The following is a 23,384-nucleotide window of genomic DNA, read 5'->3' on the forward strand; positions in this document are numbered from 1 at the left end:
CAAATCTTTGTTGTCGGACTCCAGACTGCATCAACAAAACATTTGTGGGCATTCACATTACGTGTTACAGACCTCAGAGGAATAGGTTTGGCTTGGTGTTTTGGTATCATATGTTGAGCATTTTCCCATTATGACGCCTCCTTAATAGACTTGGTGATAATTTCATACTCTGACTTGGATCGATCCTCAAAGATGAGGTAATTTCTTTCTTTCCACAAGTTCCACATAATCCAGGGAGCAAGGGGCGAAAGAGAAAGACCCGTGGGCGGTAGACTGATCGCAGACAGAGCTCTGGGGATCAAATCATAAACCGACTGGATTTGTTCTTGGTAAAAAGGCCGGTGAAGTGGGGCAGCCTCCCAGACCTTCTGAGTAAAAGGACAGGAAAGAAGCAGGTGCATTTCATCCTCCCTAGCCCCACACCTCTTACACAGCCTCGAAGATAGTAAGCCTCGTTTTGCAAGGTTGCTGCCTAACGACAGAGCTCCACTAGAAGCCTTCCAGAGGAAGTTCTTGATCTTCGGAGCCACCTTGATGTGCCAGATATTCTTGTTCCACTTGAAGTTCATGTGGGAGGTTGATTCTTGAGTGGTTGCCTGCAGAGCTAACTGGTAGCCTGTTTTTGTTGAGTACACTCCTGTCTTTTCGGGTAACCAAGTGAGCGTATCTTGCATGTTAGCTCGCCTGGGGATTAGTGAGCGAATAACTTCCTCATACTGAGGTAATGTGTTTCGGATAACTGAAGTGTTCCAATCCTTAGAGATTGGGCATATCAGGTCCTTAACCATCATAGATGATGTAGCGAGTCTTGGGGGGCCATATGGGAGGAGCGGTTGTTGTTGGGAGAGCCATGGGTCTCCCCAAACTCGCACTAAATCTCCCTTCCCAATAGACCATCCCAAGCCCTTCTTAATCAAGTCGCGACCTATGATAATGCTCCGCCACCCATGGGAAGCAAAGGAGGGAGCAGAGCATTCAAGGAAGGAGGAGGAGTGGTAGTACTTTCCGAGGAGAATCTTAGCTAGTAGTGAGGTGGGGTTTTGAAGGAGTCTCCATGCAATTTTGGCAAGCATAACATCATTAAAGACTTCTAAATCTTTAAACCCAAGTCCTCCTTCAAACGTTGGTCTGGTGAGTTTGTTCCATGCCACCCAACTCATCTTCCTCTTCCCCGGCTTTTCACCCCACCAGAAGCGTAGCAGTACAATCTGGATTTGTTTACACAAGGAACAGGGGAGCTTGAAGCAAGACATGGCGTAAAGGGGCATAGCTGACAGGATAGATTTTAGGAACACTTGCTTCCCAGCTCCAGACAAGAAGCGAGACGTCCAACTGTGAGAACGTTGACGGATTCTATCCACGATAGAGGAGAAAATATCTCGTTTCTTCCTGCCAAAGTGTTCTGGGAGACTCAGGTATTTCCCAATGCCGTCTTCTTGGTTTATCTGGAGCATTTGTTTAACTCTAGCCTTAGTCTCACTCGATGTTTTAGAAGAGAAAGTTATAGCCGACTTAGCTAAGTTAATACGTTGTCCTGAGATGCCTTCATATTGAGACAGGATCCAGGTAAGAGTTGAACAGCAGTTTGCAGAAGACTTACAAAAGAACATTGTATCGTCGGCAAACAAAAGATGGTTAATCAGGGGACTTGCATAAGCCACACGAATACCAGGAAGCTTCCCACTATTCTGCTCCTTGGAGCATAAACCAGAGAGGACTTCTGTACAGAGAATGAAGAGGTATGGTGAGAGGGGATCTCCTTGCCGTAGTCCTCTCGATGGAATCACCTGCCCTTGAGGAGACCCATTGATAAGGAATTTATACGACACTGTTCTGACACATTCCATGACCCAATGAATCCATTTTTCATGAAAACCTAACCGTCTAAGAACAGCTTCAAGGAAACCCCATTCGATGCGGTCATAAGCCTTGCTCATGTCGGTTTTCACCGCCATGGAACAAAACTTTTTAGCTTTTGATGTCCGCAGGAAATGGAGAACTTCGTGAGTAATAAGAACATTATCCGAGATCACTCGGTTCGGCACAAACGTCGATTGGAATGGAGAGATTAACTGATCAAGGATAGGCTGCAGCCTCAGGGTTAAGATTTTAGCAATGATTTTATAATGGACATTATAAAGGGCAATAGGACGATAGTCGCCCACTTTCCTTGGAGGTGAAACCTTTGGAATTAACCTAATGTGTGTCTCGTTGTGTCAGGAGTTGAGAGTGCCTTCTTCAAAGAAAGATTGGATCTCTCGGGAGACATCAGCTCTAATAGTGGCCTAATAAGCTTGATAGAACTTAGACGAAAATCCATCAGGCCCAGGGGCTTTAGAAGCATTGATAGCAAAAACAGCCTTTTTGATCTCTTCGGGGGAAGGAGTAGCTATGAGGTCCGCGTTCATTGCAGCAGAGATTTTGGGTTGTAAAACCTCACTCACCAATTGGAAATCCGAAGAACCATTGGTGGTGAAAATTTCTTGGAAGACGTGGGAAATTGTTCTCGCAATTTGGTATTCCTCAAAAAACTCTCTACCCTGGTCATCCTCAATGACTGAGAAGGCATTCACCGTTCTCCGACCTCTGGTAACCGCATGGAAGAAGGAGGTGTTATGGTCTCCGCATTGGAGCCAGTTTATGCGGCTTTGCTGTTTCCAGTAGCTTTCCTCCTCTCTATAAACCTTTTCTAGCAGCAGAGTAAGTGAGTCAATCCTTGGTTTGTCTGGGATCAGGGATGAGAGGGCTGCTTCTAGATCTTCCTGGTTCTTTTTGATTCCTTCGGTGCTATTCCGGTGATTTTGCCTTATCCACTCAATGATTTTACGGCGACACAGATCTAACTTGGGAATGGTGGATGAGTAATAGCTCTGTTGCCAAGCTGACTTAATCAGTTGACTTACTTCGTCCTTCTCAGTTAGATCTCTGTTGAAATGGAACATTCCTTCCGTGCATCTAGAGGAGTCATTGAAGAAGGTCACCAAAGGGCGGTGATCTGAACCCTCAAACCTGAGGTAGCGGCATCTGCCTGTCGGGAACTTTTTGGACCAAGCACAGTTAACCATGGCTCTATCCAACCTAGATTTAACATAGTGGTTATATCTAGTGCCCCGCCACGAGAACGGGTTTCCGGAGTGCTTCACATCCCACAACCCAAGCTGAGATACGAAGCTTCTGAAGGCAAGGAAAGAACCTTCCCATCGAGGTGGTCCTCCTACCTTTTCATTATTATCCAGGATGTCGTTAAAGTCCTCTGTGAGAAACCAGGGAGTATCTCTGCAATCTCCTATGACAGTCATATCGCCCAAAAAGCTGCCCAGTTCTCCATGCTTGGTGCTCCGTAAACAAAGGTAATTCCTGTTACACAGTTTTTGAACTTCGTGCTTGTATCAATAAAGTTGGGAGAGGCTTTGTTAATTAAGATTTCCACTCCATCCTTCCAGAAAAGAGTCAGGCCTCCACTGAGTCCCACTGGAGGAACCAAAAACCAGTTAGAGAAGCCCAAGTCTAGAGCTTTTTGGAAAACTTTGTCATCTGTGTTCTTCGTCTCCATGAGAAACAAGATGTCTGGGGAAATAGATTTCTTTATTTCCTTAAGACGACGAACTGTCAAGGTGCTTCCCATCCCTTGGCAGTTCCAACTCGCTACGACTAAGGAAGAGGGAGCCGTGGGGGCCGAAAACCCTTCAATTGTCCTCTAGAAGTTTGGTTTTGAGTAGTCGATGGTATGTCAGCAGAGGTTGCAGAATGAATGGGGACGTCTGCAAGCCCCTGAAGTGACTGAGTGTCATGAGTGCATAATCTTTTTCTAACACCCGTTTGGCGTCTGACTGCATTGGTTTTGCATGAGTTTGCTCCTTGCAGAGGACTCCTCGTGCCTCGAGATTGCACAGTAGCTTTGATCGTACGCCTTCGAGGGGTTGGTTTTGGAATAACTCCCTCTGTTGGACCAGTTTTCCCCCGTCGAGGTTTAAATGGTTTCTTTTTCAAGTTCCTCATGAAGGGCCAACAGCAGGGTTTGCTTCTTCCGACTGGACCAGGGGATCAAAGGAGGGTCCCGTAAATATGGTTTGGAGACATTGGAAGACAGTGGAGGTAGGGATAAGGTGTTCCTATCTGGCTAGTCTTTGGAAGACCGTGGAGGGAGGTATCCGTGGTTCTTCACTAGGGGTCTCAGGTAGGTGATTGGCTTCTATAAATTGCACCTCCACCTCTTGGAGCGCTTGCGTACTAACCTCATGTCTGAGTGGTCCAGTAAGTATCAGACTAGAGGGAAGCTGTAGTCTATCATGAGCAGAGCGTCTTTCCCCAGAGGTAGGAGTAGTTCTTGCCTGCTGGTACGATGGTACCTCCTCTATTGGTTCTCGTGCGGGTTTAGGAGAGGGGGTGGGTGTAACTGCTGGCCGTTGTAGCCTCGAGAATATTGATTGTGAATGTGTCTCTCTGGGGAGGTCATCTCGAGGAGGGTTATCTGGTGATAACCTGCAGTGATGGGAGGAATGATCCGTGCCTCTGTTCTCCCTCTGGGGTGAGAGTGGGTGAGACTGCGTCATATCTCTCTCCCTATGATAATGAGGGTCTGCAGGATCCCTATGTCTTGAGGAAGAAGCTTGGTAGGTGGGTTCCTTGTTGCGCGACTGGGATGAGTGTCGAGAGCGATACTGATCGCGATGCCCTTGACTTAGGGTTTTGGAGCGAGGGGAAGGGGTATGGTTTAGGCGGATCCAATCCCTAAGTTCATGCGCTGTAACTCTCCCTCTCTTCTCAGGGGTGCTGAGTCGGGAGCTTTCTTCATAAGAGGTTCTGGTACGCTTCTTATTATCCTGACGGCGTTTGTCGTCATCCAAACGGTTGAGAGTATGAATCTGGTTAACTCCCAGTGGTATGTCATTGCTTGGTTTAGAGGGCACTATCAAAGGGCAGTGCTTCTTCTCATGAGAGAGGGAGAAACAGGCAAAGCAGTGCTTCTCTAGCTTTTCATAGACAAAGTCCACCGTAGTGGTTTCCCCCGTCGGGAGGCAGATATCCATGTTCATTTCTAAGGGTAAAAGGTTGTTAATGGCCACCCTAATCCTTGCTTGTTCCACTACCTTGTCGGAGAGCTGACCTAGAGCACTGCCAATGGTGTTGACTGTTTTCTCTGTTCAGCGATGAACTGGAATTCCAATGATTTCCACCCAAAAAGTGAAGGTAGAGGGAAAGTCACGAGAGACAATAGATTCCCATTTTTGATGAATGAGCATCCACTGTTTAAAGTGATAGGGGCCCTTGCGCAACACCCTCTCCATATCCTCCGCCTTGTCAAAGTTGAAGGTAAAGGTTTCTCTTCCTAGGTCACGACCCGTAACCTTCCCTTCTAAGTTCCAGAACTGGGGCATGAATTCTATAATCGCTTTGGCTTTTTGGACGTGGGGGTTGGTTGCTCTGCCTATTAGGGTGCGGTGGTTCGCTTCAAGGAGGGCTGAGTTATCCTCATCTGGTATCTTAACTGGGGAACGGCGGGTGGGTCTCAGAAGGTTAGCCACCCCTTTCCCCTTCTCCAAACGAGAGTAGCGGTGCGACATAGTAGATCGAGCTGAGTTTCTTGAGGCGTAAGGGATGCGATTCCGGGGAAATGGTTGAGTAGGGATCCAAATAGGATTTGGTATATCCTCAGGGGAGAGGTAGTGTGAAAAGGAGATTTCAAGAAGATTGTACGCTGCAGTAAAAGGAAGGCTAGCGAGTTAGTGACAGATGGGGAGTGCACCCTGAGCAGGAACCACAGCTTCAGAGAATGTTGAGGTCAACAATAAAGAAGACTGGGGGGATCCTAGGAGGGGAACCATTGCTAGTCTCGCTGGAATCCTTGGTGGAAGAAACAAATCGGCCTGAGGATGGCTAGAGATTGATCAGACTGAGCGTTGTGTAAACAGCCACCGCAGCTGTGCGGCGAAGCTACAGAGAAAAAAAGGTAGGTGTGGTGGAAAATAGCAAACTGGAAAGTAGGTGGGAAACCTTGAAAGTCGTGCCTGAGAACGTTTTTGAAAAAAGTCAACTCAATAGTTCGTAAATCACTTGTTACAAACAGTAATTTGTTCTGTAATATTTATGAGCTACTTGTTTACTTTCAGAATAAGTTAGTTTGAGTGATATAAATAATTAAATGTCATGAACATTCCTGGTAAAATAAAAAAGGTGGAGCTTAAGTGACAAACTTACGCGATTACAAATTAAAAGGGTAGATGAATATTCTTTCGACAAATCAAAAACAGACAAAAAAACCTCAAAGATCATGACAAGCGTACGCGATTTCACATATTAGTGCGATCAATATATCGTATATTTCAACAAGTAAGATTATCAAACAAAAAAAAAGAGTAAGATTAATTATCACAGTCACATTCGATACCCATGATTCACAGCCAGCAAATTTAACAGCGACAGCTACAAATCACAGCCATCCATTACATAAGTCATGTTGTAAAACACTGGATGGTGGACTCCATAACCGGGCCATGTATGGCCCATACGTGTACGGCCCACCGGACATAGGCCCATCGACCATTACCTATTCCTACTCGGTTTAGGTCTTTGTCTTTGTACTCTATATATATGTAACCTCGTTGAGACATTATGAATAAGAACAAGAGTTTTACTCCTTCGATTCTCTAGCTCCATAACACGTTATTAGCACGATAGTTTCTATATCCCGCTGAGTAAAACCCTATAAACCCTAAACCGCCGTTCGTTCCTCTTTATGTTCGAGACTAAGTACCTTGTTTCGAAGATCCCTTGGTGTTCACGAGCAAACCTTAGCTCGTGATCAAGTTCTATCCACAACTTGTTCGAGGTTCGTGGTTCACGGTTTCGGGGTAAGTACGGTTCGTGAGCGGTACAAGGAGCGGTTCGAGATCTGTTCGTGGGAAGCTGTTGCGGATCTGTTCGTGGTTCGTGGTCCATCCAAGTTCGAGGTTCGTGAGAGATATCTGAGGTCTTTAGCTCCCAAATCAAAACCGGTCAGACCCTATTGGTGTTAAGGTAAAATCGAAACCTATGGGACCATAAAAATCGAACTTGGACATTAAAAACTATTGAACCCTAAAACTTACAAGTACACAATCTAACAAAGTTTAAATTCCCTAAATTCCTAAAACTTAAAATCGGATTGTTTAGGGTTGTTAGATTACTTGTTAAATTGCACCAAAATTATATCAAGCTTGAAATCAGATTGTTTGAAATTGTTTAAAATTATTGCTTGATTGTTTGATGCATAAGAACCTAAAACTTAAGTTGTTAAATTCGATTGTTAAATCTGATTTTTCTAGGAAGATTAAAAATCCGAAAACTGCATGCATCTTTGAATTTAAATCGATTTGCATAGAGTATTATTAATCGAATTTGGCATAGATTTTTCCTGTAAATTTAGGTTGCATAAGAACCCTAAAATTCTAAATTAAAATCGATTTAGGTGTTTGAGAAATTCAAACCCTAAAACTAAAACATTAAAATCGAAATTATTCTATGTTTGCACAGAAAAATAAATTAGATAACTTCTAAATTAATTATAATCATTATCATAAAGTTTAAGGAATGTTTTGTTGTTATCTAAGTTAAGAAAAAAAGGAAAATTTCTAAAATTATCTAAGAAAAGGAAATTCTAGTAAAAAGGAAATTATTGCATGCATTAATCTATTTGATTTTGTTGTCTTGTTTGCATGGATTTAAACCACGAAAATTTAAGAGAGACAAGACATGGTTCGGTCTTAAATACCGCATGACCTAAGTTTAAATTGATGGCATGGTTCGGTCTTAAATACCGCATGGCCTATTGTTTGAATGCATGGTTCGGTCTTAAATACCGCATGCTAATAATCGGTTGTCTATTTCTGTTTATGCATATGGCAAGGTTGAATAACCTAGACTATGCTGTTTTGGATGTCTCTGGAAACAACTACTTGAAGTGGGCATTGGACACCAAGATAAATTTGAAGTCAAAGGACTTGTTTGAATGCATTGAGGAGGATTACGATCCGACCGAAAAGAAAAAGTACAAGGCCATTCAACACATGCGCCATCACCTTGCTGAGAGTCTCAAAGACCAGTACCTCACAATAGAGAATCCTCTTGACCTTTGGACAGAGCTTACACGCAGATACGGACACCAACAAACGGTGCTCCTACCAAAGGCTCAATTCGATTGGAAAAACCTAAGGATCCAGGATTACAAATTCGTGGATGAGTATAACTCTGAGCTTTTTCGGATTGTCTCACTCCTTAGGTTGTGTGGTACTGAAGTCACGGAGAAAGAGTTGCTAGAGAAGACTTTGTCTACTTTTAGTACTCACAACATAGTACTTCAACAACAGTACCGTGACTTAATCTCATGTTTGCTACTAGCTGAGCAGAACAATGAGCTGTTGTTTATGAATAGTGCTATGAGACCTCCTGGTACAACCCCATTACCGGAAGCACACAAGGTTGATGTGGCAAAGCAGAATGAACCCAAACAGCCTAAAGAGCCCAAGGAGACCAACTATGTTCACAGAGAAAGACACTATGGCTGTGGCCGTGGTGGTCGTTGGGGCCAGGCAAGCCGTTTTGATGGTTACGGCCGTGGTGGTCGTGGCCGCGGTGGTAGGGGCCGTGGGTCCTTTAAACCGCAAATCAAGGCTAAATCGGTTTGTCACCGATGTGGTATGTCCAACCACTGGGCTAAGAACTGCAGAACGCCTAGACATCTCATTGATGCATATCAAGAGACTTTGAAGAAGAATCCAGAGGCCAACTATGTGCATCTCGATGGTGAAGAAGACTTCGACCATGAGAATGATGATTCACAAGATTTTGAGACTTCCGATTGTTTCAAGGAAGATAACTAATTTTAGTTATAGATTTGGTTTAATTTCTATGCTTTCATGCTTCAATTTTATTCTATGTATAGGATAATTATTTTGGTTTAATTTCAATGATTTTATTTAAATATTTCTTTTCTTATTTTATTAAAGTTTAAAATAAAAATTATTGTCATTTTAGAAATGGCTGAGGAAATGAGTGTGCTAGTGGTGGACAGTGGATCCAGCCACACAATTTTGAAAGACAAAAGATATTTTATAAACCTCATATTGAAAAATGTCAATGTTAGTACAATTGCTGGTATAGCAAATTTAATTGAAGGCTACGGCCAGGCACACATATTATTGCCTAACGGCACACATATAGAATTATGTGATGCATTGTACTCACCCAGCTCTAAGAGAAGCTTATTGAGCTTTAAAGACATTCGTTTGAATGATTATCATATTGAAACAAAGGTGAAGGAAGCAAAGAATTTTTATACATTACAGAAAATGTGAATGGCCATAAGAAGGTCCTTGGGACTATATCTGCACTAGCCACTGGTCTATACCATGCTAAGATTAACATGATAGAAGCTAACTTGGCAAAGCACAAAATGTTCAATGAACAGTTCACTCAATGGCATGACCGGCTTGGTCATCCGGGAAAGAACATGATGCGTAAACTAATTGATAGTTCAAATGGGCACAACCTTAAAGAAAGGAAAGTTATCCCTAAAAATCTCACGTGTGTAGCATGTGCACAAGGGAAACTTATAATACGGCCATCACCAGCCAAAGTTCATAAAGAGACTTTAAATTTTCTGGAAAGGATACAAGGTGATATATGTGGACCAATACACCCACCGTGTGGGACGTTTAGATATTTTATGGTTATGATCGATGCATCAACCAGATGGTCACACGTTTGCTTGTTATCCACAAGGAATCTAGCATTTGCTAGGATGTTAGCTCAAATTATAAGATTAAGAGCACATTTTTCAGATTTTCCACTTAAGACTATACGTCTAGACAATGCTGGTGAATTTACATCCCAAGCGTTTAAGGATTATTGTACGTCCATGGGGGTAAGTGTGGAAAATCCTGTGGCACATGTCCATACACAAAATGGATTAGCTGAATCATTCATTAAACGAATACAATTGATAACTCGACCATTGTTAATGAGATCGAAGCTCCCTGTGTCGTCTTGGGGACACGCAGTCTTACATGCATCAGAACTTATACGCATCAGGCCATCTAGTGAACACAAATATTCACCATCCCAACTATTAACGGGTCATGAGCCAAACATATCCCATCTCAAAACATTCAGTTGTGCCGTTTATGTACCGATTGCTCCACCACAGAGAACTAAGATGGGACTTCAAAGGAGGATGGGAATATATGTTGGATATGAGTCTCCCACCATTATAAAGTATCTTGAGTCAACCACAGGAGATTTATTTAAGGCCAGATACGCGGACTGTCAATTTACAGAATCTGAATTCCCTATGTTGGGTGGAGAGACTAGCAAGCTGGTCAAAGAATTAACATGGAATCAAACATCCTTGAATTGGCAAGATCCTCGGACTCTAGCCTGTGATGCAGAGGTCCAGAAAATTATACATTTGCAAAAGCTAGCTATACAATTGCCAGATTCATTTGCTGACCCAAAGAGAGTAACAAAATCGTACATACCAGCTTGCAATGCACCAGTACGTATTGATGTTCAGAAGGAAAACAATAATCAAGTTGCTACAGAGTCTAAACCACGTTTGAAACGAGGTAGACCATTAGGTTCCAAAGATAAGAACCCTCGGAAAACCAAAGGTGCAAAACAGACCGAGGTTAAGGGAATTACAGAAAATACAGACATGGCCGCGGCAAGTCCTAAGGTACCAAGTGAGGTTCGGGACGCTGAACCTCAAAGACCTGAAGGTATAGATAATGATGAGATCTCAATAAACTATATAATGTCTGGAATAAAATGGAACTGTAAAGATGTCGACATCGATGATATATTTGCATACAAGGTAGCATTTGAGATAAATGAGGATCATGAACCCACGTCTATATTAGAGTGCACTCAAAGTAAAGATTGGCTAAAGTGGAAAGAAGCCATTGACGTGGAGTTAAACTCTTTAAAGAAGAGAAGTGTGTTTGGTCCGATCTTAAGGATAACACCTGAAATTAAACCAGTTGGACATAAGTGGGTCTTTGTAAGAAAGAGAAATGAGAAGAATGAAATCGTGAGATACAAAGCACATTTTGTAGCACAAGGATTCTCTCAAAGACCAGACATAGATTATGAGGAGACATACTCCCCTGTGATGGATGCAACAACATTTCGGTACTTAATAAGTTTGGCTATTAGAGGAAAACTAGATTTGCGGTTAATGGATGTTGTAACCGCATACTTATATGGTCCACTGGATAATGAAATCTATATGAGATTACCAGAAGGTTTTGAGCTCAAAGATAAGAATGGTTCTCGAGAACAGTACTGCATAAGGCTGGACAAATCCCTTTATGGACTGAAACAGAGTGGTCGAATGTGGTATAACCGGTTAAGTGAATATTTAGCTAAAGAAGGCTATAAGAATGACCCAATCAGTCCATGTCTATTTATAAAGAAGTTTGCAAACAAAGAGTTTGTAATTATAGCAGTTTATGTGGATGATTTAAACATCCTTGGAACTTCTGGTGAAATTGCCCAAACAGTAGAATATCTCAAGAAAGAGTTTGAAATGAAAGACCTAGGCAAGACAAAATTCTGTTTGGGGCTACAGCTTGAGTACATAAGTAATGGAATCCTTGTGCATCAAAAGGCATATACAGAAAAGGTACTCAAGAGGTTTAAAATGGACCAAGCTCACCCATTGACCAGCCCAATGGTTGTTAGAAGCTTAGACTTGGATAAAGATCCATTTGGTCCAAAGAAGGCCGATGAAGAAGTTCTCGGACCTGAAGTGCCATACCTCAGTGCAATTGGAGCGTTAATGTTCCTGGCTAGCCACACTAGACCGGACATATGTTTTATCGTGAACTTCCTAGCAAGATTTAGTTCTTGTCCGACTATAAGGCACTGGAACGGTATTAAACATGTCATGCGCTACCTACAAGGGACGGTAGATTTTGGTTTATTTTATACTAACTGTAACAGAGATGGTTTAGTTGGTTTTTCTGATGCAGGTTACTTATCGGATCCGCATAACTCCAGGTCTCAAACTGGGTACGTATTCACGCACGGTGGTACAACAATCTCATGGCAGTCCATGAAGCAGACCATCGTGGCCACATCCTCAAACCACGCGGAGATCCTAGCAATACATGAAGCCAGCCGTGAGTGTGTATGGTTACGGTCCATGACGCAACACATCCGGACCGATAGTGGCATGGACGACAATAAGGAAGCAACTGTAATCTATGAAGACAATACGGCCTGTATCGCACAGCTCAAGGAAAGGTTACATTAAGGGAGATCGGACGAAGCACATACTACCCAAGTTCTTCTTCACACACGAACTACAAAAGGCCGGAGAAGTTCGAGTGGTGCAAGTTCAGTCATGCAACAACTTAGCCGATCTCTTCACCAAATCATTGTCGACAACAACATTCTGGAAGCTCACGCACCAGATTGGAATGCGGAGGCTTAAGGACTTAGAGTGATGCTTGGAACAGGGGGAGTAATGCGTGTTGTACTCTTTTCCATTCACCAAGGTTTTGTCCCATTGGGTTTTCCTGGTAAGGTTTTAATGATGCAGCATCCCCAAGCGCATTACAGGGATCCTCTCCTTGCACATGCACGGTTATGTCATCCAAGGGGAAGTGTTGTAAAACACTGGATGGTGCACTCCATAACCGGGCCATGTACGGCCCATACGTGTATGGCCCATCGGACATAGGCCCATCGGCCATTACCTATTGCTAGTCGGTTTAAGTCTTTGTCTTTGTACTCTATATATATTTAACCTCGTTGAGACATTATGAATAAAAACAAGAGTTTTACTGCTTCGATTCTCTAGTTACATAACAAGTCAGTTAATCTTGAATTTTACTCGTGATTCCATGTGACAATTTTTATTGAAAATTCACATAATCCTAATTCCGATACAGCTAGCTAGTATGTTTTAAAATTAAACCAACATATTCAAATAATTCCATCAAATGCCAAACACCAGTTAACTTTTCAATGAATTGTTGAAATTCTTCCTGTAGACTTTTAAAATTATCAACATGAATTGAAGGGATTCTTATGGATTTTATCATTTCTTCACTCAAATATTATGAATGTGCCATTTTCACTTAAATTTGATAGATTTACCATTTTTTTATTTTTCAAAATGTGTGTTTTTATAATTTTTTTTTTGCTAAAATATATACTTCATATCAAATACTAAGAAAAAATAGAACTAAAAAAACTCAAATATAATGTGTTAATTTGTGTTTTTAAATATGAAAAAATAACAAATCTAAAAAATTTAAGGTGAAATGACAAAAACTATAAATGCATTAAAACAAATGTCCCTATGCGCATAGTGAGAAACACGTCTTTCCTTCCATTTTATGTCGTAATCTTCGGTAGAAAATCTAATGTTTTCTTGTAGTGTGCATGATACACGTAGACTTGTTTCCTCTGTCATTCTTTCATTTTTTTACTAGTACGGAATATTTCACAAAATTCCGTGTGAAAATATATAACACGTAAACTTTTCTAATATCGATATCAACTTTGGTAACACATAACCAATAATATGTTCATAGTTCGCGTAAAAGAATATTTCATCTCTTGGTTTTTTTTTTCAAACCACAATTTATCCTCATAATTAGTAAATAAAATTTAATTTTAAAACAAATGTAAACGCATTAATTTTTCTGGAAAACAATTACAACGGCTGTCAGAAAAAAATCAACCCTCTTTCTCAAATCATGAATGCCTTTTTCCTTACCAACAAAAAAAAATCGTGAATGCCTTTTTTAAAAAGTGGTATTAGAAAGATTTTGCGGTTTACACACATATTCCACGTTAACAAAAGAAAAAGTCTAAGTTGATGAAAAACCAAAAGTTCAAATGAAAAAGAAGATTGACTGATTGAGATCGAGACTTAGCTTTGAGAAAGAGGCATACATATATATATATTATGAGCCATGAAATAATATGAAACCATTTCTAACCGAACAACAATATTCATCAGCCGTTTAATGCGTGTGAGCTAAGTGAACAACGTTCATAAAGATCCAAAATTAATGCGTCTGCATGTTACGTTACCCAAACTTCAGAATAAATATCATTAAATTGGGTGTATCATTAAACTAAATTTCGTCTTAGAAAACCCGGTAACATACATATCCGGTTATCAAAAACAATTCAGCAACAATTAACTTGAACAACTTAGATCAATCACAAACAATTTTATCGTTAATCATCATATATATATAATATATTTAACCTCAACATATATAATCAGGGAGAGAACTGATCATCAGAACCTCCATCGCAATCCACTTTACCCTTCTCCTTATTGCTCAACAAAAATACGAAGTCGAGGTTATAAAGAACAGGAATGATCAACGCAGAGCTCAAGAACACAAGCACAGGTCCAAAGATCCATAGCATCAAAGGCAAGCCCATGTAGAACAGCCTATTACCTACCGTGTTGAGCAAGAAAGCTTTCTCGAGTAGCTCAGAGACATACTCGGGAGTCACAAAGCTTCCGATTCCGCTGAAATCATCGGAGAAGGGTTCTTGAGGAGAGTTTATGAGGATGTTGACTTGATTGATGAAGCGAATGGAAAGTGAATGAGAGAAGAAGGCGAAGAGGAAGATTGTGAGGATGGTTACGTATTTGAGTGCGACTGTGAAGTCACCATGAGCGCCATATACGGCGTCGTTTAATGGCTTCTTGATGCTATAAGTACTGCTTAAAACGGCAGCGAGGCCTGCGCAGAGGAGGATGCAAGTGGTTGCCATTAGCGTCGCTCCCATTATCGTGTTTCGTAGCGTTTGTACCGCTAAGATGTTCTTTTTCTCGTTGTCCTGACCAAAGACACATTCATATACTGTTAAATTCATATACCGACCCCTAATCTAATTTTTTGTATATGCAGTTTCCATTAAAATTTTGCGGTTATTGAAAACTATGGTATTGTTCATAATTTTACTTTCGACCTCAACCAATATGATGATTACTACTAATTACAATAACTTAAAAAATGATTTGAAAGATTAATTGGGATATATCGTTTTCGAGTAATATATACCTTCATGATGGCGGCTACCCAAGATCGACGTGCACGCGAATTAGTCCCTACAATTGTGCAGAATGGATCGGTTCGAACCTTATACCACAAGTAGATGTGGTAACAAAACATCATAAGTAGAGCACATGGCACAAGAACAGCATCTAAGTACCATTTCTGCCACTCCATTTGATCTCACTATTTCTATGAATATATTCTTCTCTCTTTCTTTCTTGCTCTTGTTGTCTTCAAAACTCTTAGAATGTTTTGGTTTATTTTTTCTGGCCCCTTGTCTCCATATATTTATAGTGAAACTCCTCTCTAGTCAAAATCTTTGTTCCGCAATTTGCCCCTTAGAATTACAAGGGCCACCATTTCTTTTTGGTTTTTCATTTTCATATAACTTCAGTGTTGATGCTTATTGTCTCTTTATGACTTATTAGTGTTCACTTCTGTACCCCACTTTGTGAGATGATTTGGAATATACGTTTAGCCCGCATATTTATTTTGTTACTAAACATTTGGCCTTCCTTAAATAAAGGTTAATTACCACACTTGTCCCCCTTTTAGACCTCTTTTTTGAATTTTGTCTCTCATTGCCTGTATATTCGCACATGTGATATATAAATGTCCGTATATATAATGGAGACAAGACTTTAGATTAGATGGTTTTGAACATGTCACAAAGATGATAACAGAATAGATTTGTTGTAGACGACGCCATGTACACAGTACACATGTTAGTATGTTACACTATGACCTAACTTATCTCCACGTCATTACGGTCTTCTACATTTCTAGTGCATGTCATTTAATTTTAGCATAAACTAGAACTATCCCAAATCGAAAATGTACATCGCTGTATTAAAAATCAATTTCCGTATTGGTCACTACAAATATTAAAGTAAACGATTTATCTCATTTTTTAATTCTTTCCCAACGCGGTACTCAAATATTTGGTAATCTCTTCGTAGGAAGGATCTCGAGCGATTGTGGAACAGGTGCACTTATGTCTTTTTATAAAATTAACGACAAAAAATGAATAATTGAAAGAATATAAAGTAACTTGTAAAGTTTCTTGAACATGAGTCAGACCCAATTGGCTAATGGTTGGTTCATTTCTTCAAGAAAATACATCCGTAGTGAATTTAAAACCCTTTATCCTTCTGTTTCTTTGTTGATCATCTACGACTACTTTAAACCTTTTTTTTCACACTATTTTTATTACGATAATGTGTAGATAATATAAATATATATGTACGTATATTGACTCTACAAATTGAGATGAAAGTAACATGCAAATTCTGTATAAAATATGTGCATGCTCATATACCAAACACATATTAATACTTATAAATATGTTTACAGTAACAAATCATTACATGTACGCACGAATAATAGTTGATAGATATGGACAAACCACTTGAGTTTCAGGTTTAGCCTTTTGCCTTTACAGGTTTTAAAAACCAAGCAGCAGTAATTAATTATTCCTGTATTAGAATAGATGATGTTTTAGAAATAAATTTTGTATCATAAAAGTTAATTTTCTATATGTTTTTATTAATTAGTGGTATAAAATTGTAGATCTCAAGATTCATTAATTGATAATTTAAATTTTGACGAACTACTATTGGTTAATAATTAAAAAAAAATACTCCCTCTGTATTAGAATAGATGATGTTTTAGAAATAAATCTTGTATCACAGAGATTGATTTTCTGTATATTTTTATTAATTAATGGTATGAAATTGTAGATCTTAAGATTCATTAATTGATAATTTAAAATTTTGATAAACTATTATTGGTTAATAATTAAAAAAATATGTTATTATAAATAAAAATACATTTATGACTAAACATTTATTATTTTCTTAATCTTTGTAAAAATCTTAGAAAATCATCCTTTCTAATACATTCTAATACAGAGGAGTATGTTATTATAAATAAAAGTATATTTATGACTAAACATTAATTATTTTCTTAATCTTTGTAAAAATCTTAGAAAATCATCCTTTATAATACATACTTACTTAAACCCCGAACAAATATAGTTTGTTTCGGTCTAGTGACACGATGAGTCTGCGGCAAAGTTTAATGTACAGAGTCCTAATTAAATCCTAATTAAGATTAACTTGTATTATTCGAATAAAGAAAGTAAAACATGTATGACCCAAAAAATCCGGGAATAATCCAATAAATCTTGAGGATTCTTCTTGATAAAATTAAAGTATAATTTACTAATCAGATAAATTAGGCATCAATTAGATAATAATATAATGCGCTTGGGGAAACAAATTATAATATTATAATAGAATCTAAGCATTTTGTAATTTCCATGTGATCAAATGACCTAACTGTATTTCTAAAGGGCGATAGATTTGTGATTCATGCGTGAATCGACATATCTATCGGATGCTTATATAGTATATTTTCCACACGCTGTAACTGACGTCTACTTTTAAAGCTATATATACAACTCTTCATTAATTTCAATAATATACCAAATATGTGCATAGCTTTTCTTTTTTTTTTTGGCAAACCCAAATATGTGCATAGCTTAAAACAACATATGTGCATACAATTCATTTCCACGTTTAGATTTGTTATTCTTAACTAAGTAAGACTCTGAAATGATGTGAATACTGCAACAAATTCTGAATATAATATCTTAATATTACCAAAAAAGAAATTCTGAAGGGACATGCTTGATTTGTGGTTAATGATAACTATATATTTAGAGTTACAAAAAAATCGATCATTGTTGTAATATTATCTTATCTTTTGGTGAATAAGTTAATATAAACATGTACAGTTAGAAGTTCATCATATATTTGGGGTAAAAAAGAAAGTCATCATATATATTAGAATCACTTTCAAAAGAAGGAAAAAAAAGTTAGCAAACAAATAAAATTTAGACCCAAGTTCATAGTCTTTTTTTTTTTTGGACTAAACCCAAGTTCATAGTCTAATTAATATTTCTTTAATGAATAGCTAATCGTGTCAATACTTAAATTTAACACGCAAGTTCAATATAGTAGGATCTGCACTATATAAAAAAAAACACCTAATCCAAATTAAACACTAAACAATATACATGGCCTAAACCAATCGTTTAAAAAGTTGTCTTGTTTGGGACAAAGGAAAAAAAAAAGAAGAAGAGGGTGGTGGGTGCGTGCGATCCAATACGAACGAACTAACAACAACACTACGGAAAAGAAATCTCTAGAGATCGATCGAAAGAAAAAAAGAAGCACTCACATGTCTTGATTTTTTAGACGATTGCTTTATTTATGGTTAATTAACTTATTAAGAGCTCATCTTATCTTAGAAGTATTAAAACAAACAAGGAAGTTCTCGTCAGCAAATAGAAATGTGAGGTCCACGTTCGACCATATTTTAAGTGTATAAATGCAAAGCCTAAACCTACTCGCACGAAGGTCTCTTAATGCTCTAACCTACCCAATTCCATTAATTTTTAAGTATAAGTGTGCATTACCTTTTGGGTTCACCGTTCATTTTAATAGAAAATAATTACGCTTTGTTAAGATCTAATTTTGTATTCATCTGCTTAAGTATTATTGAAAATTCCTTTTTAATATTTATAAATAATAATATAAAGAAGTATTAAAGTGTTTTCTGTGTGTTCTTTTAAAATAATGAACGAATGAAAGAGTAGTGTTTGTATCTGATATTTTGGTACGTTAATTAATTAATAATATAAATAAATGTGTCTGATTTTTAGTATATATTTGTAAGCGTCGTGTTTAAAAGTTATCTTTAGTCCAAAATTTTGTGATTAGTGGACAAAATTATAAACGACAACTTGTTTTAGACCAAATGAAATAAGGTTTTGAGTGGCTGTATCTTTATAAAACTATATCTTGTTTTCTTTAGTCTACCGTCTTAAACTTTTTGTTATGAGTTTTGTGATATTTTAAGTTTTGATGAATAAAAACTTTATTTAACATTCATTTCTATGACGCATAATCATAGTATGAAACATTGATATGGGGTTATTTTAGATATATATAGAAAAAAAATTGGATATGGAGTAATATTGATGACCAAAATAGTAAATAATAGAAATGTGGTTTTTGTGTAAATTGCATTTTTGAGATTTAAATATGTAAATACCATTTGGTCCATGTCCATAAAAAAAAAAGTTAAGAACTCTTTGAAGCCGATTGACATCATAACATGAACATGGAAAATCAAATTTTGATTCAAGAAAACAAGAATGTCGAAATGATTTAAAAACTAATAGGTTGGATATTATGATTTGAATTTAGAATGTGTTGATGAGTCAATTAGGCTTGATTGTAATGGAGTTGTGTTAAACTGATTTACTATAGTTATGGGGTACATACATCACATATACGTATACGCATTAGTATAGATAAAACTTATTTACTATTGTCCAATCGAAAGATCAAAACGAAATAATTTCTCTTATGCTCTTCAATCTTCTGTTTTGTTATAATCTTTGAAGTTTCATCAAATATAGATTGTAGCATTCAACTTTTACAATCCCGAAATTTCAACTGTGCCAGTTCGTCAATCAGCTCTTATCATTACATGTTTAAAAAACGTTTTGTCATGTATATTTCCACATTTCAATCACCATCCATTGCCCTTGTTCTCACTATCGGCTCAAGAACTATATTTTGTTTAAGATCCATTGCCACATATCAAATTTTCAGAATAATTATGAAAGAAGTAATTGGACAAACAAGGCACAGACACACAAACCATATCAACCTAAAACCTACAAACAAACCATCATCAACAGATAGAATCGCTGTATCGGATCAAACCGGCAGAAACAGAATCAGAATGGCTAAGCAATACCGGACCAAGTTGTTCTAATTAGAACAAGAAGACCAAGTTGGTCTAATTAGAACAAAAATCGAAACAAATACCGAACTATGATTTTAAAAACCGATATAGAGGAAGATTGAAGGGACTAAAATGTGCTTAAGACTACTAGACCAGCTTCAAAGACGATAAAAATCTCAGCAAGTCTGAAGAGCAGAAGCATAATTTGATCTAGGAGCAGTTAAACACCTCTCATGTCATTGTTTTTTTTTAACAAGTAGGCTGCCTGAATCACTGCTCCATATATCTCATCCTTTTTACCAATTCAATCAAACCAAATAAAAACAAAACACAAGATGAAACACAGCTATATATATATATATGTAAGATCTATCTCAGCGACCAATATCAACAGACTCGATTTCGGACAGAAACTAAGACAAAGATCTCCGATTGTGGTCTTTTTTTATTTAGGGCGCTGCATTCATCTCTATGGCATCGTTATTTTGCTAAAGAGTCAAACTCCAGTCCCGTTTCCCACCCCAAACATAAAGTTAAAAAACCAACCACGAAAGAGAAAAAAAAAATACAGATCTGTCGAAGAACTAACTATAGATGATAAATGTTTTGAGAGGCGGATCCTCTTGATTAGGGTTCAAAGTTAGCCGCAGCTATTTAAAGAGAGGAAACGGACGGAGCTCGTTAGGTCAAAAACCTTGAAAATACTAAGTGGGCTTATGTTTGGGCTTCTGATATAGGGGGTTTTAATCTAGTACTATCTCTGGGCTTCTTGGGCCCAAACTCGTTTACTGCTCTGCTCTAGTTCAATGTTCATGAATCATGTATTGTGTCCATTGATTTTGTTTATGGTTTCTTTGGATCGCAAAAAACTTGTGTTTGTTCGTTCGTTAACGGTAGAAGAGAGAGAGTAATGATGTACAAATGAATAGGAGGATCAAGAGATGACTAATTTGGTACGTTCATTACATTATGAGTTCTTTTTCACACCTTCGAAATTCAAAACATTGCAATTATGTAACTTTCTTACAAACATCTTCCTCCATAACCTGCGTTTCTGATCAGTGCTTGCTTAGTATCTTCCGATGTAACGATGTCCCTTTGCTCAGCAACCTATTTGTTATAATTGATATAAACATGTGTATATAGATGTTGGAACTTGCATGTCATTAATAAGGATCTAAAATCAAAATGTGTGATGATATTTGTACCTCAGAACAAGAAGCCTTCAATGAGAAGTCACTGAAGCAGCTAATGACACATTGTTGAATCTCTAAGCCTAGAGTCTCCAATGTACTAACTGTTGATAGAAGCAAGCCCGGTTTTGTAGAACAACATATATTAATATGCGTATCAGCTTCCCTTTGATCCACTTCGAACTGTATAAACACGTTCTTGTTAAAGCAAAAGAAACAATCCCAACAAAATTGTCTTCACCTTTTAAGTGATTTTAATTTTTCAGTGAAAATGAATTATGTAACTGATGGGGGTGTTTTGTAACAAATGATTTGTAAAGGGATCAATTTGTTAACCATAAAAAGTTATGAGTATTGGAGAGAAAGTATCATAAACAGATGTTTTGTTTTGTTTTACCTTTAGGGAATTTCTGACCGTAGATTTGTTTGTAATGAGTCTATTCAGATGAGAGTTGCTTCCAAGTTCTTGATCGTCTTCTTGCAATTTGTTAATCTTGTCTAAAAGCTCCTTCATGTAATCTATGGCATCTCCTAGTATTGATGTCCTATCCATCTGATTTCATAATAATAATAAAACAAACGGAAACATTTTCTTAAACTACAGTATATGCAAATTCACATAAATGGCAACCATTATAAAATGAACAGTGTTGAAAAAGGTTCAAACAAGAAGAAGACATACATGTAACCTTAGGAACTTAAGAAACGTGATAACTACAGATTAATTCAATAATAAGTGAAAAATAATAAGTTTTTGTTAAAAGAGGGGTTTATGGACTTATGCCTTGGTGATTTTGGGGACAATGGATCGGAGCATGGAGAGCCTGTCAATTAACCGTTTCCTCCGCCGTCCCTCCGCCATGAGATTCTTCGAAGGTTGGCCTTCAAGCTTCCTGTTACTCTTTTTCTTGTTAGTCACTCCGGTGGTCAAGAAGCTCTTGCTTTCCACCATCAATGGTGCATAATTGTTGTTCTCTTGTGAAGTCGGAAGAATCAATGGAGGAGGATAACAAGAGGAGTCAATCATATCCTCGAGAAAACGATAGTCGGAAGCGGAGGAGAGAGGCGGAGAAGGAGGAGGTGACCACGGTTTCGGTGGTTGGTGAAGCAACGTTGGTGGCTGAGAGATTAGATTCATCGAAGAGGAAGAAGGATGATCAATGTTGTCGGTTTCTTCGAGAGGATTGTTGAGACATAGGTAATCGAAGTTCCAATCATTTGGGACGAACTGGTCCATCGCTGTGAATCCGCCTTTAACGCCGTCGACGTCGAGATTGTTGCTCTCTTGTTTATTCAATTGGGTCAATTCCATTTCCATCTCTGTTTCTGAAACTCTTTACTAAAATAGAAGTGAAGAGAGCTGTGTGTAAAAAAAGAAGATGGACTGTTATTTATATAAATGCATTACGTATTTGTGTAAGTGTAATGAATAATTCACCGTTTAACTAATCAGAGTTACTCATATCATTTTACAGTTTCCACTGTTACATAAAAATTGGCTTTTGAGCAAGAATAAAACAAATAGGGTAGTTTTGTCTTGTTTGTTTAAGGAATAAAAGAGAGAGATCACTATTAACATTTAACTCTGTTTGTTTTTTTTTTATCCATGGTCCAGCACAAACCTATGAAGCCTATGACTGAGATGGAATCTGCCATTGATTTTCTTTAACTTATATTATAACTTATGTACTGTTTGATTCTATTAACAAAAGGCAAATGAGTCGGTATCAATAACAGAAGGCAAATAAGTCCTAAATAAGAATTTAAGAGCATTGTCGGACTATGCCAAAACAGTATCAAGCAATTAATTCCTTCTCTGTAATCGGAAAATGATCTGACGCACAAACTCTATCCCGACCAAATTGATGAACATCATCTGCTTGCTTGGCCTCTTTCTTTATATATATGATTAGTATGAGTATATATGATATTAAAAAAATATGAATATTCATATCTATATATACATTTTTCAAGTACATTTAGCAAATAAATCCTAAAGTTGCCACCTATTTACAAAACTGCCATTGTATTAAATATTAAATATTAATTTGGTAATTAAGTTAAAAAATATCAAGATTCCGATTTTAAAAAACAAAATTTCCCTTTAACCAATTTTCCAAAAATCTGCCTAATAAATAATCCATTAATTGCTAAAAAATCAGCCTAAATATTCGATCTCAAAACATTAATTTCGAATTATTTTCCTTCTATAATAGTGTATATGTTAACAATCAAATTAAAGAAACAAATTTAAATACCAAAAGATATCATATTCCTACCATATTCCTTAAAAACAGAT

At 37.8% G+C, this 23,384-nt stretch overlaps 4 protein-coding genes and 1 non-coding gene across 5 annotated transcripts; 1 reads left to right on the forward strand and 4 right to left on the reverse strand.

The window, feature by feature from the left end:
- Positions 1–2,285: 2,285 nt before the first annotated feature.
- Positions 2,286–3,299, reverse strand: LOC147940468 (uncharacterized). Its single transcript, XM_087461315.1, has one exon. The coding sequence runs from the start codon at positions 3,297–3,299 to the stop codon at positions 2,286–2,288; it is 1,014 nt and encodes a 337-aa protein (XP_087317441.1).
- A 4,578-nt stretch (positions 3,300–7,877) lies between these two features.
- Positions 7,878–8,858, forward strand: LOC147940469 (uncharacterized). Its single transcript, XM_087461316.1, has 2 exons — positions 7,878–8,080; positions 8,258–8,858. Exons 1-2 carry the CDS (start codon positions 7,878–7,880, stop codon positions 8,856–8,858), a joined length of 804 nt encoding a protein of 267 aa, XP_087317442.1.
- Positions 8,859–14,102: 5,244 nt separating this feature from the next.
- LOC104708039 (uncharacterized) lies at positions 14,103–15,504 on the reverse strand. Its single transcript, XM_010424525.3, has 2 exons — positions 15,078–15,504; positions 14,103–14,853 (listed from the first exon to the last, which is right to left on the reverse strand). The coding sequence occupies exons 1-2, from the start codon at positions 15,243–15,245 to the stop codon at positions 14,281–14,283; spliced, it is 741 nt and encodes a 246-aa protein (XP_010422827.1). The 5' UTR covers positions 15,246–15,504; the 3' UTR covers positions 14,103–14,280.
- Positions 15,505–20,023: 4,519 nt separating this feature from the next.
- LOC147940470 (small nucleolar RNA snoR77) lies at positions 20,024–20,159 on the reverse strand. Its single transcript, XR_015564785.1, has one exon. It is a non-coding gene; the product is annotated as a small nucleolar RNA snoR77 (small nucleolar RNA).
- Positions 20,160–20,834: 675 nt separating this feature from the next.
- LOC104708041 (transcription factor bHLH61-like) lies at positions 20,835–22,449 on the reverse strand. The gene is made up of 4 exons (XM_019229080.2): positions 21,870–22,449; positions 21,483–21,638; positions 21,101–21,268; positions 20,835–21,002 (listed from the first exon to the last, which is right to left on the reverse strand). The coding sequence occupies exons 1-4, from the start codon at positions 22,401–22,403 to the stop codon at positions 20,916–20,918; spliced, it is 945 nt and encodes a 314-aa protein (XP_019084625.1). The 5' UTR covers positions 22,404–22,449; the 3' UTR covers positions 20,835–20,915.
- Positions 22,450–23,384: the final 935 nt, after the last annotated feature.

Source organism: Camelina sativa, chromosome 8, assembly GCF_030686135.1.
Source record: "Camelina sativa cultivar CO46 ecotype springtype chromosome 8, ASM3068613v1".
Lineage (NCBI taxonomy): Eukaryota > Viridiplantae > Streptophyta > Magnoliopsida > Brassicales > Brassicaceae > Camelina > Camelina sativa.